Here is a 13220-nt window from a genome sequence, read left to right on the forward strand (position 1 = left end):
AAAGAATCAGTCGCGTACGTGTTAAAGGATTAGTTCACATTTTCAGGTATCTTAAAACAGGTGTCCACATGAAACAGGTTTTACTTGCTGTAACCATTCCCCTCTGTTCATGCAAAAGATGAAATAATGTTGTTTGATATAGCACTCGGTTTGTAAATGCTATTGAATTGTATGGATATAAGCCAAAATGAGAAACACAATGATTAAAATAAGGCCAGGAATTTCTGTCATGAGGTAACTCAGGTTTTTCCCACCGCATCTAAACGCAACGCATGACGTCACCCTGTAGACAGGAACGCACGCTTACCCCCGCTGCCGCAAACCCCACTTGGCGTGTCGTAAAACCGACCTGGATCAGTGTTTTCAGAGAAGTAAACTGTTATTGCCATTGATAACCAATCCGCGGTAAACTTCGCGTGTGAAACATGTAGCGTCTGCGTTGGCCGCGTCTTTAGTCGAGCCGGTTACAGTTTAACATCATGGCGGACGCCGTGTAGGCTTTTGAGGAGCCAGAAGACGAGTTGGTCTCCATCAAAACAAGCTCGAAAATGGCAACATACAACGCCGAAGGTAAAAGGAAAACAGTTGTTAACACGGTCCCTAACTAACGCAACACCTCCAACATCTCGGCCCTAGCATTGCAGACATGTCGGTGTCAGTTTAGCGTACGTACATTATACAACTTCCAACTGAGATCATGGTTTCCTGTTATGTGCTTTCTGCCTTCAGAAGTCGCTGCAGGACACTCTGTTGTGGTGGAGGTGAGCCCAGATATCCATATCTGTGGCTTCTGCAAGCAGCAGTACAATAATTTTGAGGTCTTTCTCGCCCACAAGCAACATGGATGTTACCTACCCACCTCTGACCCATCAGCCACCGCTGCAGCAGCCACTCTTCCAGGTAAAATACCATGGCTCTGGTTTTGTCGTTAATAATTTGCATGCAGACTTGAGTTACTGGCTCCTGGTTTTGTGCACTGAGAATCTCTTGTGCTTCTTGTCCTGCTCAGATTCCAGCACTGAGTTCGTGTTCGAGGAAACCTACCAGACCTGTGTCATGAGAGGTGTCAAAAAGATCCTGACCAAAGCACAGAAAACACCTTCCAAAAAGTTAAAACCTACCCTGACTTCAAAGAGACACAGCTGCTGTTTCTCAGGTTGATGCCTCTTGCTGTTTATGACTGTAACACATTCCTTCTTTTCCGCTGCCAAGCAGGGAAAACTGCTCTTCCCGCCGGTCAAAGTTAAATTAATTTTCCACAAGTACACAGGCTTCACACACCTTGTAAAAACCTGATTTCTCTTGATCCTCAGGTTGCACATTTAAAACACAGTATGGCCAAAAAGACATGGAGCGGCATCTCAAAACCCACACCGGTACGTCAGTGCCCTGCATGTGTGATGTTGCTCTGTTGCTCGAGCCCTTAAGAATTAGATGTTGACACAAGTTGTTTTTACCTTTCACCATCCAGGTGAGAAGCCGTTTGAATGTGAGCTGTGCCACAAGCGCTTCAGTCGGCGGGACAAGCTCAACATGCACAGCCGCTTACACACAGGCGAGAAGCCGCACAAGTGTAAACACTGTCCCTACGCAGCAGCCGACAGCAGCAGTTTGAAGAAGCACCTGCGTATCCACTATGATGAACGACCGTTTAAATGCCAGATCTGTCCTTATGCCAGCCGCAACTCCAGCCAGCTCACCGTGCACCTCCGCTCCCACACTGGTAGGGAGACAAAAATCCTTAACTGTCATCAGCTGTGGGATGTTGTTGTTGTTCCAGACTGCAGTGAAAATCATTTTCTAGCATTTTACAATATGTTTTCTTTTTCTTTTTGCAAGGGGATGCACCTTTCCAGTGCCAACAGTGTGATGCGAAGTTCAAAATCAACTCAGACCTGAAGAGGCACGTCCGGATTCACTCGGGTGAAAAGCCTTACAAATGTGACTTTTGTGAGTACCGCTGCGCCATGAAAGGCAACCTGAAATCTCACATCCAGATCAAACATGCCACTGAGAACTCCTTCCAATGCGTGCACTGTGATTTCAAGTGTTCCAACAAGACAGCTCTGCGGCAGCACTCGCGAGAACACCAACCCACTCAGCCCATCCAGTGTTCAAAGTGCACTTACTCGTGCTCCAGCAAGGGGGCGCTCAAGGTCCACGAGAGGATCCACTCAGAGGAGCGACCCTTTAAATGTGACTTCTGCAACTTTGCCTCCAAGCAGCGCAGCAACCTTGTCATTCACAAAAAGAAGTGCCACTCAGATAAGCCCGAGAAAGGCGGCAGAGGTGGAGGGAAGAGTGGAGGAGGTGACTCTCCAAAGCCTGTGAGCTCCCGGTATCGGGCCAAACTGGACGCAGCTCGAGCCTTCTGCTGCGACTCGTGCGATGCTTCCTTTGTGAGGGAGGACTCCCTGCGGAGCCACAGAAAGCAACATAGAGATACTCAGAATGTGTTGCAGCTCCATCTCTCTGCGCCAGCCGACGCTGTCAACTTGGTTCCCGTTACGACACCACAGAGCAACACCCAGCTTGAAGTTCCTATAGCGTCTGACTCAATGGCTCCTTACAGCAATGCACAGCTCAAAATCATCGTATCTCACCCTTTGGGCCAGGAGAACCCCTTAATCCCAGCTGGTGTGGATAGTCAGAGTAAGACCAACATGGTCCTTCTAAGCCCAGAAAACCAGGACATGGTAGTGAACTCCATGATCCAGCAGGTCAACCTGCTTGCTCCTATGCAACCGCTCGGCTCGTCCCAGACTGCAGAAGCCACCCTCGAATCCCAGACGGTGCTCTTGACACAACTCAACCCCCAAGACGCCAACAACCCACTCCACCAGGCCCTGCTGCAGACCGCCATAACCACTCAGGACTCCAGCAGCGGCACGCAGACTTTCATCACCACCTGCTCTGAACTGGAGGGCCTCAACGCCTTGATCCAGGAAGGTGGCACAGAGGTCACAGTGGTGACAGAAGGGAACACCGCTATGGTGACCACAGCAACACCACCCAACATGGTATGTGGTCCGTCGGAGGACATGTCCAAATCCGCAGGGACGGTTACGGTCGAGGAGAGTGCCTTACCCTGTGAGGAAAGTGCGCTACTGGTGCCCAACATTGGCCTTGGCAGCCAGAATGTGGTCATCCACAGCGTTCCACTGATTGTGTCCACTCAGCCACAGCAAAGTGCAATAGGGCAGCTCTCTCCTCACACACTCTACACAGATTCACACACACTGGAAGGTATTCCACAGTGAGCGGAGGGTTCAGTGTGTTGAAAATGAAAAGACTGTATCGTAAGTTATTTCTTTGCCAGTAAGAACTCTGAGGCCTAAAGGTTACGTATGTGCAGGCCATTAACATATAACAGTTTTTGTTTCTAGCAGTTTAACCACTTAAGTAACAATACTGTTAACTTTGGACATATAATTGTTCTAATTTCCAGGTTTTAGAATATTTAATTGTTGTCGTAGCACATTCATTCAGTCCAGAATGTTTAACACTGAATAACTTTTGAACATGAAAGTTAATCATTAGCACATCATTTCATACACTTTATTTTCAAGTGTCATTTTTGGAGGCATCCGAACTAAAATACTGTTTATTTTCATCAAACCTCTTAGAAGAAATTCTAAAAGGTAGAAGAATAAAATCTTAATCAAATGGACACAACTTGAAATTGAACTTCTTTGTGCCATGGTTTTCTCCCGTTTGTCCATAAGGTGGCAGCGGAGGAATTAGAGTACAGGGAGAAGTTTACCCTGAAACTGTGGGTTATTGCACTCTTGTAGTACTGATTCTACAAATTCTGTATATGTAGCTTTTTTTTTTTTTGGAAATGAATATTTGCAAGCCCTCATTCTGAGTCTACAAAGTAGATGTCAATTGTAGAAAGCATCAGACAGCATATCAAGGTCTTATTTTCTAAAAGCCAAGTTGCTCTCCCAATAGATTTTCAATAAAGTGCCTGTTTTGCTTGTGGCTATCTATTATTCTGGCCTTTTTTTACACTCAGACTCCAGCACTTAGTATTTGCAGAGAGTGAAGGCTGGACCTAAATAGGAGTCTCCTGTGAACAGTTGACCATTGATTTCTCTCTCGTCCCTCAGCACTAATGGCTCTCCTGATGCAGACTCCTACATTTTGTGGCTCGCCATGGCCACAAACTCAGATGAAGTTGTTTGATGAATGACTCTTTGACTGCGCTGATGTTTTACCTCAGAGTTGGTTTGCGGTTCAAAAGGTGAACTGTCTACTGTCGGAAGAGGAAATGGCAAAGAAATATAATGACAGTTCCACTTCTTGTTGTGATACAACAATCTAATAACTCATCTTTTACCTCGTATATATTTTATTTAATGCTATAGAATTTACTAAGTACATTTACACAAGTGCAATTTAGAGATACTAAATAAGATATAACGTGTGGCGGTGGGCAGAGACAGCAGGTTTGCTGTTTCAGCATGTTGCTAAGCTAAGCTAAGCTAAGCTAAGCTAGCCGCTGGCTGTAGCCTCATATTTAGGTTCTGTATGAGACAGATATAAGATGATTCGTCCGTGGGTCTGGAATGGGACGAGTTGTGCTCCTGCATTGTCAGTGGCTGCGCTCACATTTATATTGTAGTCACACCACTGATCTGTGATGGTGTCTCCGGTGACCCGTTTGGACATTGTGTGCGATTCCAGAACCAAAGTCTTCAGGTAGAATTGGGAAAAAAAAAAAGCTCCTGAAATTCCATTATATATGAAAGTGAGTGTTATGTGGGAAAAGCAAGCGGTGCTCTCTGGTGTATCTCTTTGATCTATTATCTAACAGGCATCCAGGCCCTAATCCTGAGCACTCTTGAGGAGAAGAGCCCATTTTTCCCCCCCTTCCCTTTCTCCATATGTGACATCATGGCTGGGGTAAGTGCTTTTTTCTATGGGCTACAACTTCTTCAGAGATTTGCTTGAGGGGAGAGTTTGAACTTTTTTGAATCATGCAAAGCTCAATTTATTCAGTGCATGTTTGGTTTTAGGGTGAATGATGAATGAATGATGGGATGGGTCTCACCTTATTTAAATCATATGTTATAGTTGGTTTCTGTAATGAAATCTACAGTTTCTCTTTGATTTCGCTGTGATTTTAACCCTCTTTGTTTTCCAGAGGGGTGGCAGGAGTTTTAAACAGATATCAATACTGTATGGCCCTTCTCAGTTCCTTCCTTCCTGTGTTTGAGATGTCAGCCTTTGAATGGGGTCATAAATGTCTCCCCAAAAAGCAATTTCCACTCACAGCTGCTTAAAGAAATCGTAAGTTGTGATGCATTCTTTCTGGACATAGACAGACCCAGAGAGCACCAGGTGAGAGGAGGACAGCAACCAGAACTAGATCACATCGGTAAAACAGATCTGGCGCTTTAAACAGTGTGAAAATGTCAAAGGGCTGTGAGTGAATTTAGTATTATGGTTAATTTCTCTCATCAGTGGTGCTTATAAATCGCTCAGACAGCCACTGAGTGCAAACTGTTTTTCCACACTGCGCTCTCCCACATGTAATCCGTCTCTGGGTTCAACAATACATTTTTGACCTTTGCTTTGTTTGCACACAATTTGCTATCCCCAGAGTAAATGGCATTGGTTGCCTTAATGAAATTAACTGATTGGTAAAGTATTGATATGGATTTGTTTTCCAATGCAAGCATCTTTTGGCTGTGACACTATTGACATCTTAAGTGAGTTTTGATTTCTCAGTACACTGGAGGCTTTTATCTTGTCTTTGTTCACTGCTTTTTGTCTGTGTGATAGAAATACAAGACGATAGTGCAAAACGATTTGATCAGCCTTTTACAGCCGGGCAACAAAAAGACACCTTAATTTGCTTTTCTGAATGCGACGTGATTATTTGTTAAGACATTATTAGGCCATTGTGTCTAAGAGTGGAATCAATGGCGTCACTTTAGGGCATGTTCTGGGTGTGAGATTATTTCTGCCTCTGTGGGTGGTTGCATGTTTCATATTACACGTTTTCAGTTTTTATTTTAAAATCACGCATAATTTGAAGCGATTGTCTTCTCAAATCTTCAAATTAGACACGTTAATTTCCTCGTTCCTTTCATGTTTTCTCAAAGCATTGTCACCTTTTTTTGTGGCATTCATTTGGCATTTGAGTGTTTATGGTGTTGTTTTTGTCTTTATTGTTTTTTTTTTTCTGTCTGTCCTGGGTTGTCAGGAAGTATTACCCTGACAGGCTCTTTTGTTGTTGTTTCTTTAAGATTGAAAGCAGCAGTTTAAAGCCAGTCCTCAGGGGGCAGAAAAATAAGTATAATTTTGGGCCAGCAGTCATGGCTGGAGAGAGAGAGAGAGAGAGAGAGAGAGAGAGAGAGAGAGCACGACAAGCCCATAAATGTCCTTTAATGGACAATGGAATGCTACAGTATCTCCTGCTCTCCAACACAGAGCCAGTGCCTTTTATAACAATGTCCTTTATAACGATGAGGGTTTCACCATTTAGCAATGAGCGCTGAGTGTGATCTCGTGAATGCAAATAAGCAGCTATCAGCTTTTGTGATTCAGTAACAAAGACATTTGGCCTTTGTTTTCCTGTCCTGTTTCTGTGCCACTAACCCCAAACAAATGAATGTTTGCATGGTTTTGACCGCGCACACGGTGCCATGCATTGAAGGGGGGAACAATCACTCAATTGTTTTCTTTTATTCCATATTTTGTGGGACGCAAGTTGCGCTGGGAACACTGGCTAAGTGTCAGTCTTGGGCCATCAGGTTTAGCTCTGCGCAGATACAGGATTTGTTTTTTAATGCTCGGGTTTTGCGGCGACCTCTGATCATTCTCACATGTCAGCATGTTGCTTTGTGTTTTTCTCTGTCCGCATTCTCATAGTTTGTCCAGCAGGACAGTCGGTTTTTGTGTGGTTGGGCATTTGCTTTCACTGCCGGCCTGTCATCATAGAGCGATTAGATTGTTCTTGGGCATTCAATAATTAGAGTTATGCTTGCAAAGAATTGGTAAAGTAAATTTAATTATAACAATACAGATAAATGGGATTCTGCTGAGTTAAATGTTTAAGTATTTTAAGTTGATATTTGTTGCTTTATTTCATTTAAAGGCAAAAAAAAGTGCAACCACCGTGTAGGATTCAAAATTTAAACATTTAATTTTTAAATTATGACTTACTTACAGTAACCAGTGTTAGAATATTGTGCCAATTAAACTTGTTGCATAGCCAAACAAACCTATTTACAATTTTAGGGATTCCTCTGGTTTCAACAGATGGCTACGAGCAAGCCAAATATTTTCTTTGTTCTCACATGCCTTATCCTAAGAAAACAAACATGATGGAAATCTGATCTTTACACATACAAGCCATTGTTGTGTGTGTGAGTGTGTGTTTGTGTGTGTGCGTGTGGACTATGGACTTCTTTTACAATATTCGTAGGGACCGAAAACCCCAGGAGTCCACTATATTTGTGGGGTCCAACGGTTTCGTGGGGATCAAAATGCTGGATCCCATAAGTTTAAAGGGCTGTTTGAGGGTTAAGACTTGGTCTTAGGGTTCAGGTTAGAATCAGGTTTAAGCTGAGGTTATAGGATAATGGGCTAGGGAATGCATTATGTCAATGACTGGTCCTCACGACTGTAGTAAAACAAGGATGTGTGCGCATGCAGCTGCGTGTGTGTGCATAGGTCTGTGTTTACCTTGCCTGCTTTAAAAGCTTTTAATGTGCACAGATACGGCTGCTGCCAAATTCAATGGTTCAGTTCTTATGCAATGGGAAAAATATCCAATCCAGGGTGGATATGAAGCACTTAGGAAAGCAGTGCAAATAATATAGATTACTTTTGACATTCAGCATCTCCACAGTATAGTTTTGAAAACTGACATTTATGTTTTTTCATCATCTTTCCAAATTTCTATCCATAAATGGTGTGATAAAAGATTTTCACATAAAGCGTCAAGACATATTTTATTTTCATATCCTGTGCGGTTTGGGCTCATCAGGGTGATCTGAGGTACTTTCAGTTTATCTTGTCTGCATATCCTTTTCATTACTGGTGATGATTCAGTACACTGAGGGACTCGGTCAGTGCCAGACCCAGGAAATGTCCTTGTTTTCGTTTTGATATGGTGTGGAGAAAGGGGATGGTGACGGGGGCAGAGAGGGGAGATAAGATTAAGGCTCTGCTTTTTCAAGTACTAGCATTTGTTACCGTAACTAATGGGATTGCAAAGAGAGTCACTTCTGTTTTTTGTTGCTGCCAGTAAGAAGGACAAAAAAAGGGGAAAAACAAAATATGCCTTCATCCCAGGCGTTGTCTTTTTGCCTTAAATGAAATTCTCTCACTGCCACCATAATGTCCACCCAACCCCATGATCTAAGTCATAGCCTGTCCATATTTGCTGTTTGTTTGACCCCTTAGGGGCATGAACCCTGGCTGATCCTTCATGTGAGGACAAAGCTTATGTTTGCAGTGACATAATAAATGCCTGTGCAGGGAAAACAATGGCTGATGAATTCAGCGGGAGTCGGGCACAGTGGACAGCAGGGACTCGGAGACATGGCCCGAAACTTCTAGTGTCATGGAAAATTTTTAGACGAGGACCCACACCTTGGTCAAACACGCAGAGTGCTCCCAAAATGAGGGGAGCTGTCGCGTGACAGGATCAAATTGCTGCGGTTGTTTCGGAGACAGTGGCAGGGAGGGACTGAGCATGGCTTGGAACATCAGGTTATAACACTAAATGTTTACATGAAGCTTTGTGAGTGGTGGAGACAGTCAGAGACGGGGCTCTGCTCCTTGAGGAAGAAAGACGCTTTGTTTTTATAGGCTGCCTGGAATGTGTTGAGGACTGCGGACATCTGCTTTATTAGCATATGTGATTCCACCCCCAGCTATGAAACTGCTGGTGGTCTGATAATGTGTCATACTGTTACTGATATCTGTAAATACAGAGTGTGTGAATGACTTGTCTGCAAATTTATCACATGTTCATGAATGGGTTTTTAATCATGCTTAAAAAATGTTTAACCTGTGACTGAAACTGAGGAAGTAGGCTCAGTTAAATGCTCTGAATGCAAAAAGTTTTTGTTTTTTCAGTTGCACCTCACGGAGATTAGCGCCATGTGCATGAATGTGTGTCGCTGCAAAGTTTTAGTCTGGCTCTCCTGCAGCTTATTGGTGTGAAAATTCCTCAGGAGCATTCTCAGAGTCATTCTTAGGTCATTACAGATGCATCCCACCCATGCTCTCATACCGGCTCATGGATTACCATTTTCTTTGTTAGGCAAATTGCATCACTGTGGCTTAAAAAAAAAAAAAAAATCAAGCAGGGGGTATGTGGGCTTTTGTATTAATGTACAATCACTTATGGATGAGATTTATTGTTTTTTCACTGGACACTGAAGTCTGGTTTTGTTATAACATTTCATGCTTAAAATTAATTTTTAAGATTAGTTGCTGATTTGATGATTTTTTTTTTTTTTTTGTAGAACATATCATCTCAAACTCTGGGGTAGACCCACAACACAGCCTCAGGGTATTTCTTGTTACCACAACGTCGTGTCAGATGATGAATTAGTTTATGAATGATGCACCATTCTTAAAAAAAAGCTGACTGATAAAGATCCTGTGGCAAAGTCCCTTCAGACAGATATCATCTATTAAATAGACCAGGCCCGTGTAACCAAACACCTTTTAGGGAATGCACTCAATCAAGCCTATTGTTTCTGCTCACATACAGTTCCTTCTGTGAGATAAGTATGGCCTGGCCACAGAGATAACAGCAACGCCTTAAAAGCATGGATGACATGTTCACTGTCAACACCTCCGTTTGTGAGATTCTTGCTCAGTTTAATGCGCTGTCTCAGCTCAGTCAAGCAGCTGTGGAAGAAAAATAACCCTATATTTGACCATGGTGTGTGTGTGAGTGGCTCTCCACTAAGCCATTGTTCCTAATATCACATCATCCCAGACTAATATTCAGACAATTAGTCAGGATATAATGCGGTGAGCTGGTGACTGTGGTGTGATTCACTTTGCTATTTGATGAGGGCAACTTCTGAATAGGCAGCATAAATATTATGGCACGGAGGATGTGAGTCAGGACAGAGAGAATCCAGTTCACTGGGCCATTACTTGAGTTGAAAGGAAGGAGAGGAAGTCAGTTTGAAGATTTGTCACCAGAAGATCTTTCTGTTTTAGGAAAGGGGTGGGTACTGCACAGCTCAGGAATGTGGAAAAAAGACCTGAACGGTGGAAGTTTTTTTTTTTTTTCATGATGTCTCACTTGTCTAATTAGTCCCCTGATTTAAAAAAAAAAGTGACAGAGGACATTATTTTTAATTTCATATTTATTTCGTTTCATATAATTATATTAAAATAGTGATTGAAAAAGCAACATGATGCCTGGAGGAAAAAAAAAACCTAAATATGCTTTAAATATGTCTTGAACAACAGGTTTTGTCTGCTTTCAGAAAATCTGCAGAGCAACAGGTAAATCAGAAACTGACCCAGTTCTTTTGTTTTCTGTCTTCCTGCTGTCCTGATGAGGTTGACTCATTATTTCACTTCAAATCTTTTGACTGCATCTACATTCCCGCTGAAAGCTAATTTGAGGCAGTTGTCCCACCAGACACTGATCGCTGGTGGTGGGAGGCTGATATATCCATCTGCGCCTGTGAAGGGGCGCTAATCCTTGACAACTGTGCCCCTCTGGCACCATATCCGTTGCACTGCTGGTTGTGTGATACAATAGGCTCCCCTCCTTTGTCCTTGAAATTGTTTTAATTAGCCCCACGGTGGGGGCTGGGGTGGCAAACATAAGGCTGACTCAATGGGACTGATAAAATCACAGGAGCGTGATACTACAGACTTGGGGATGACAGACACGTGTTTGAAGCAGACGATCAGTAATAAAAACAGATAAAAGTGACGCATCAGCCGTCAGCGCAGCCTTTTTTGAATAACAATGAATGAGTCAAATTAACCTTGGACATCAGGATCACTTCAAATATCCCTAAATTTGAATCCATAAAGTTCTGGTATCCAGCACAGCAGAATATGTTTAAATAAGTGTTTATTCATAAGAATTTAATTATTCAGAACTTTGATGGACTGATTGACCTAATAGAAGGCAAAGTCCTGTTTTGTTATTCCAGTAGTTGTGTGTGTGTGAACGTGCATGTGTAGGGTTAGATAAGCCACAGCCACATGCAATTGCTTGTCCAGTCGCAGCATGGTTCACTTGGACCTCCCAGCAGTCAGCCAGCCCTGCCAACAAGAGGTGACAAGAAGCCAGGTCGTTACGTGATCCGAGAGGATCATGTGACTTCTAAAACGCCACTTTAATCCAATATCCGTGTCTGTTGTGCAGGTCAGTGTCTTTTGGAAAGTTAATTCAAGGAGTCTCTGTGGAATGTCAGTCCAAACCTGAGCTTCGGTTTTTGATACCTGGTTGAAATAGCTGTAATTTAGAGGTACGTTTTTTTTTTTTAAACAGCGATACAGTAACTCTCCATGGATGAAAAAACTGAGGCAAAAACTTACTTTGGCCTTTTATGTAAATGCTCTCACCCCCTTCCAAATTCAGCTCTCCCGAGTCAAATACACCCATCCCCCCCCTCATGTTGTCCTCCTCTCCCTGCCCCATGGGAGGAGGGGTGGTGGTAGAGAGAGAGAGAGAGAGATCCCAAACCATCTGAATCCCTTTTAACTAAGTGGCCAGAGAGGAGTAAGGGCAATTATTCCACCATGATGCATTCCTTTTCAAAAGAGGATACCACCACTGTTCAACACATGGAATGCAAGCTGTGTTATGGGCACTGAAGGCATGTCACATCCTCCCACTGCTCACGAAAAACTAGTGATGTACATGAGAAACAGCAAAACAGGTGCTTAAGAAGGAATTAAGTGCCGCATGCACAGTGGGAAAGACAGTATAGGCAGATATATTAAGTAAAAGTGACATTTGTACACTATAGAAATAATTAATTACAAGTGAATGTCCTGCATTCAGGGTTAAGGCACCGGGGTGAAATGTAGGGGAATAGAAGTACAAAGAGAAGGAAGGAAGGAAAAAAATCCATTTCTAAACAGAATGTACCCTGACAGATTTTTCACTGCGTGTTCAGAGGATCTGATCTGATCTGATCAGAAGGTCTGACAATCGGATCTCAAACTGCGTCTTTGAGGTTTGATTATGTGGCTCTGGTGTTGTAGGTCAGTTTCCTTGCACTGTAATTAAACCCAGTCTAAATGATTTTTTTTTTTTTTAAATGCAGCTGTGGGGACATTTAGTTGCAGAAGCCTACAATTAACAAAGATTAATAACGGTGTGCTGTGATGAAGCCCCCTCCTCACACACTGGGTCCCTCGGGCAAAAGTTCTCAGAGAAAAAAGCGTTTGTTTGTTTTCACCCTTCACAGTTACTGATGCTGATTATAAGAAACTGGAGACGTTGCATTCTTGGAGTTTGAAGTGGCCTTTTTTCCCCTCCTGACACCTTTCATCATCAGTTCATTGAAAATGGAAGAAAAGAAGACACATTGGACAATAATCAGGACATGCACTCTGAAGGCACTTTTGAATGTTCTCAGGCGTGAGAATGATGTGCTTGGTTTTGCCCCTTGTGTATTTGCGTAGTCTGTCCTCTTCATACATGTTTATAATCTATGAGTTTGTCATCCTGATTGTCCATATTGTAAATCTGCCTGTTCTGTGCTCTATTATTACACATGCATGCATGTTCGTCCTCAAAGAAGGATCCCTCGTTGCAAGTTTTTTGGCAAAAACATGATTTTTATAGCTGTGTGGCCTCGGTCCCCATGTCCCACCTGTAGCCTGTGCAGTATTGATTGCTCCAGACAGCCTTGCAAGGTCCTCTCCTTCAGTGGTGTTTAATGGAGCTCATCGTCCCCTACCAATTCTCTCACCATTTCCCCTGAAACTGGACACTTCTGCCCATGTTTCATCCAACAGCACCTTTTTTAGGAAGCGACTGGAGCATGGAGTGAGAGCTTTAACACTTCTTTCAAAGAGTAAGACAATGAGCGCAAGACAAATTTCCAGCCGAGCAGCTGTGTGGCGGAAAACACTTGCCTTTGTCCAGTTCTTCCCACAGTCACATAGGGGCTGTCATATGCTCTGCATTTGTTTGACTGTTTTAGATGGGTTTTTGAATGCTTGTGGGGTGGAACCAAACACATTCTTATGTGTGTGAA

The 13220-nt window shown here is 43.1% G+C and overlaps 1 protein-coding gene across 1 annotated transcript; it reads left to right on the forward strand.

Annotated features, from left to right (window-relative positions):
- The first annotated feature begins 354 nt into the window (after window positions 1-354).
- zfp64 (zinc finger protein 64 homolog (mouse)) lies at window positions 355-3984 on the forward strand. Its single transcript, XM_041046089.1, has 6 exons — window positions 355-570; window positions 730-900; window positions 1010-1156; window positions 1314-1376; window positions 1472-1723; window positions 1840-3984. Exons 1-6 carry the CDS (start codon window positions 549-551, stop codon window positions 3258-3260), a joined length of 2076 nt encoding a protein of 691 aa, XP_040902023.1. The 5' UTR covers window positions 355-548; the 3' UTR covers window positions 3261-3984.
- The last annotated feature ends 9236 nt before the right edge of the window (window positions 3985-13220 follow it).

The sequence above is a fragment of the Toxotes jaculatrix genome, chromosome 2, assembly GCF_017976425.1.
Source record: "Toxotes jaculatrix isolate fToxJac2 chromosome 2, fToxJac2.pri, whole genome shotgun sequence".
Lineage (NCBI taxonomy): Eukaryota > Metazoa > Chordata > Actinopteri > Toxotidae > Toxotes > Toxotes jaculatrix.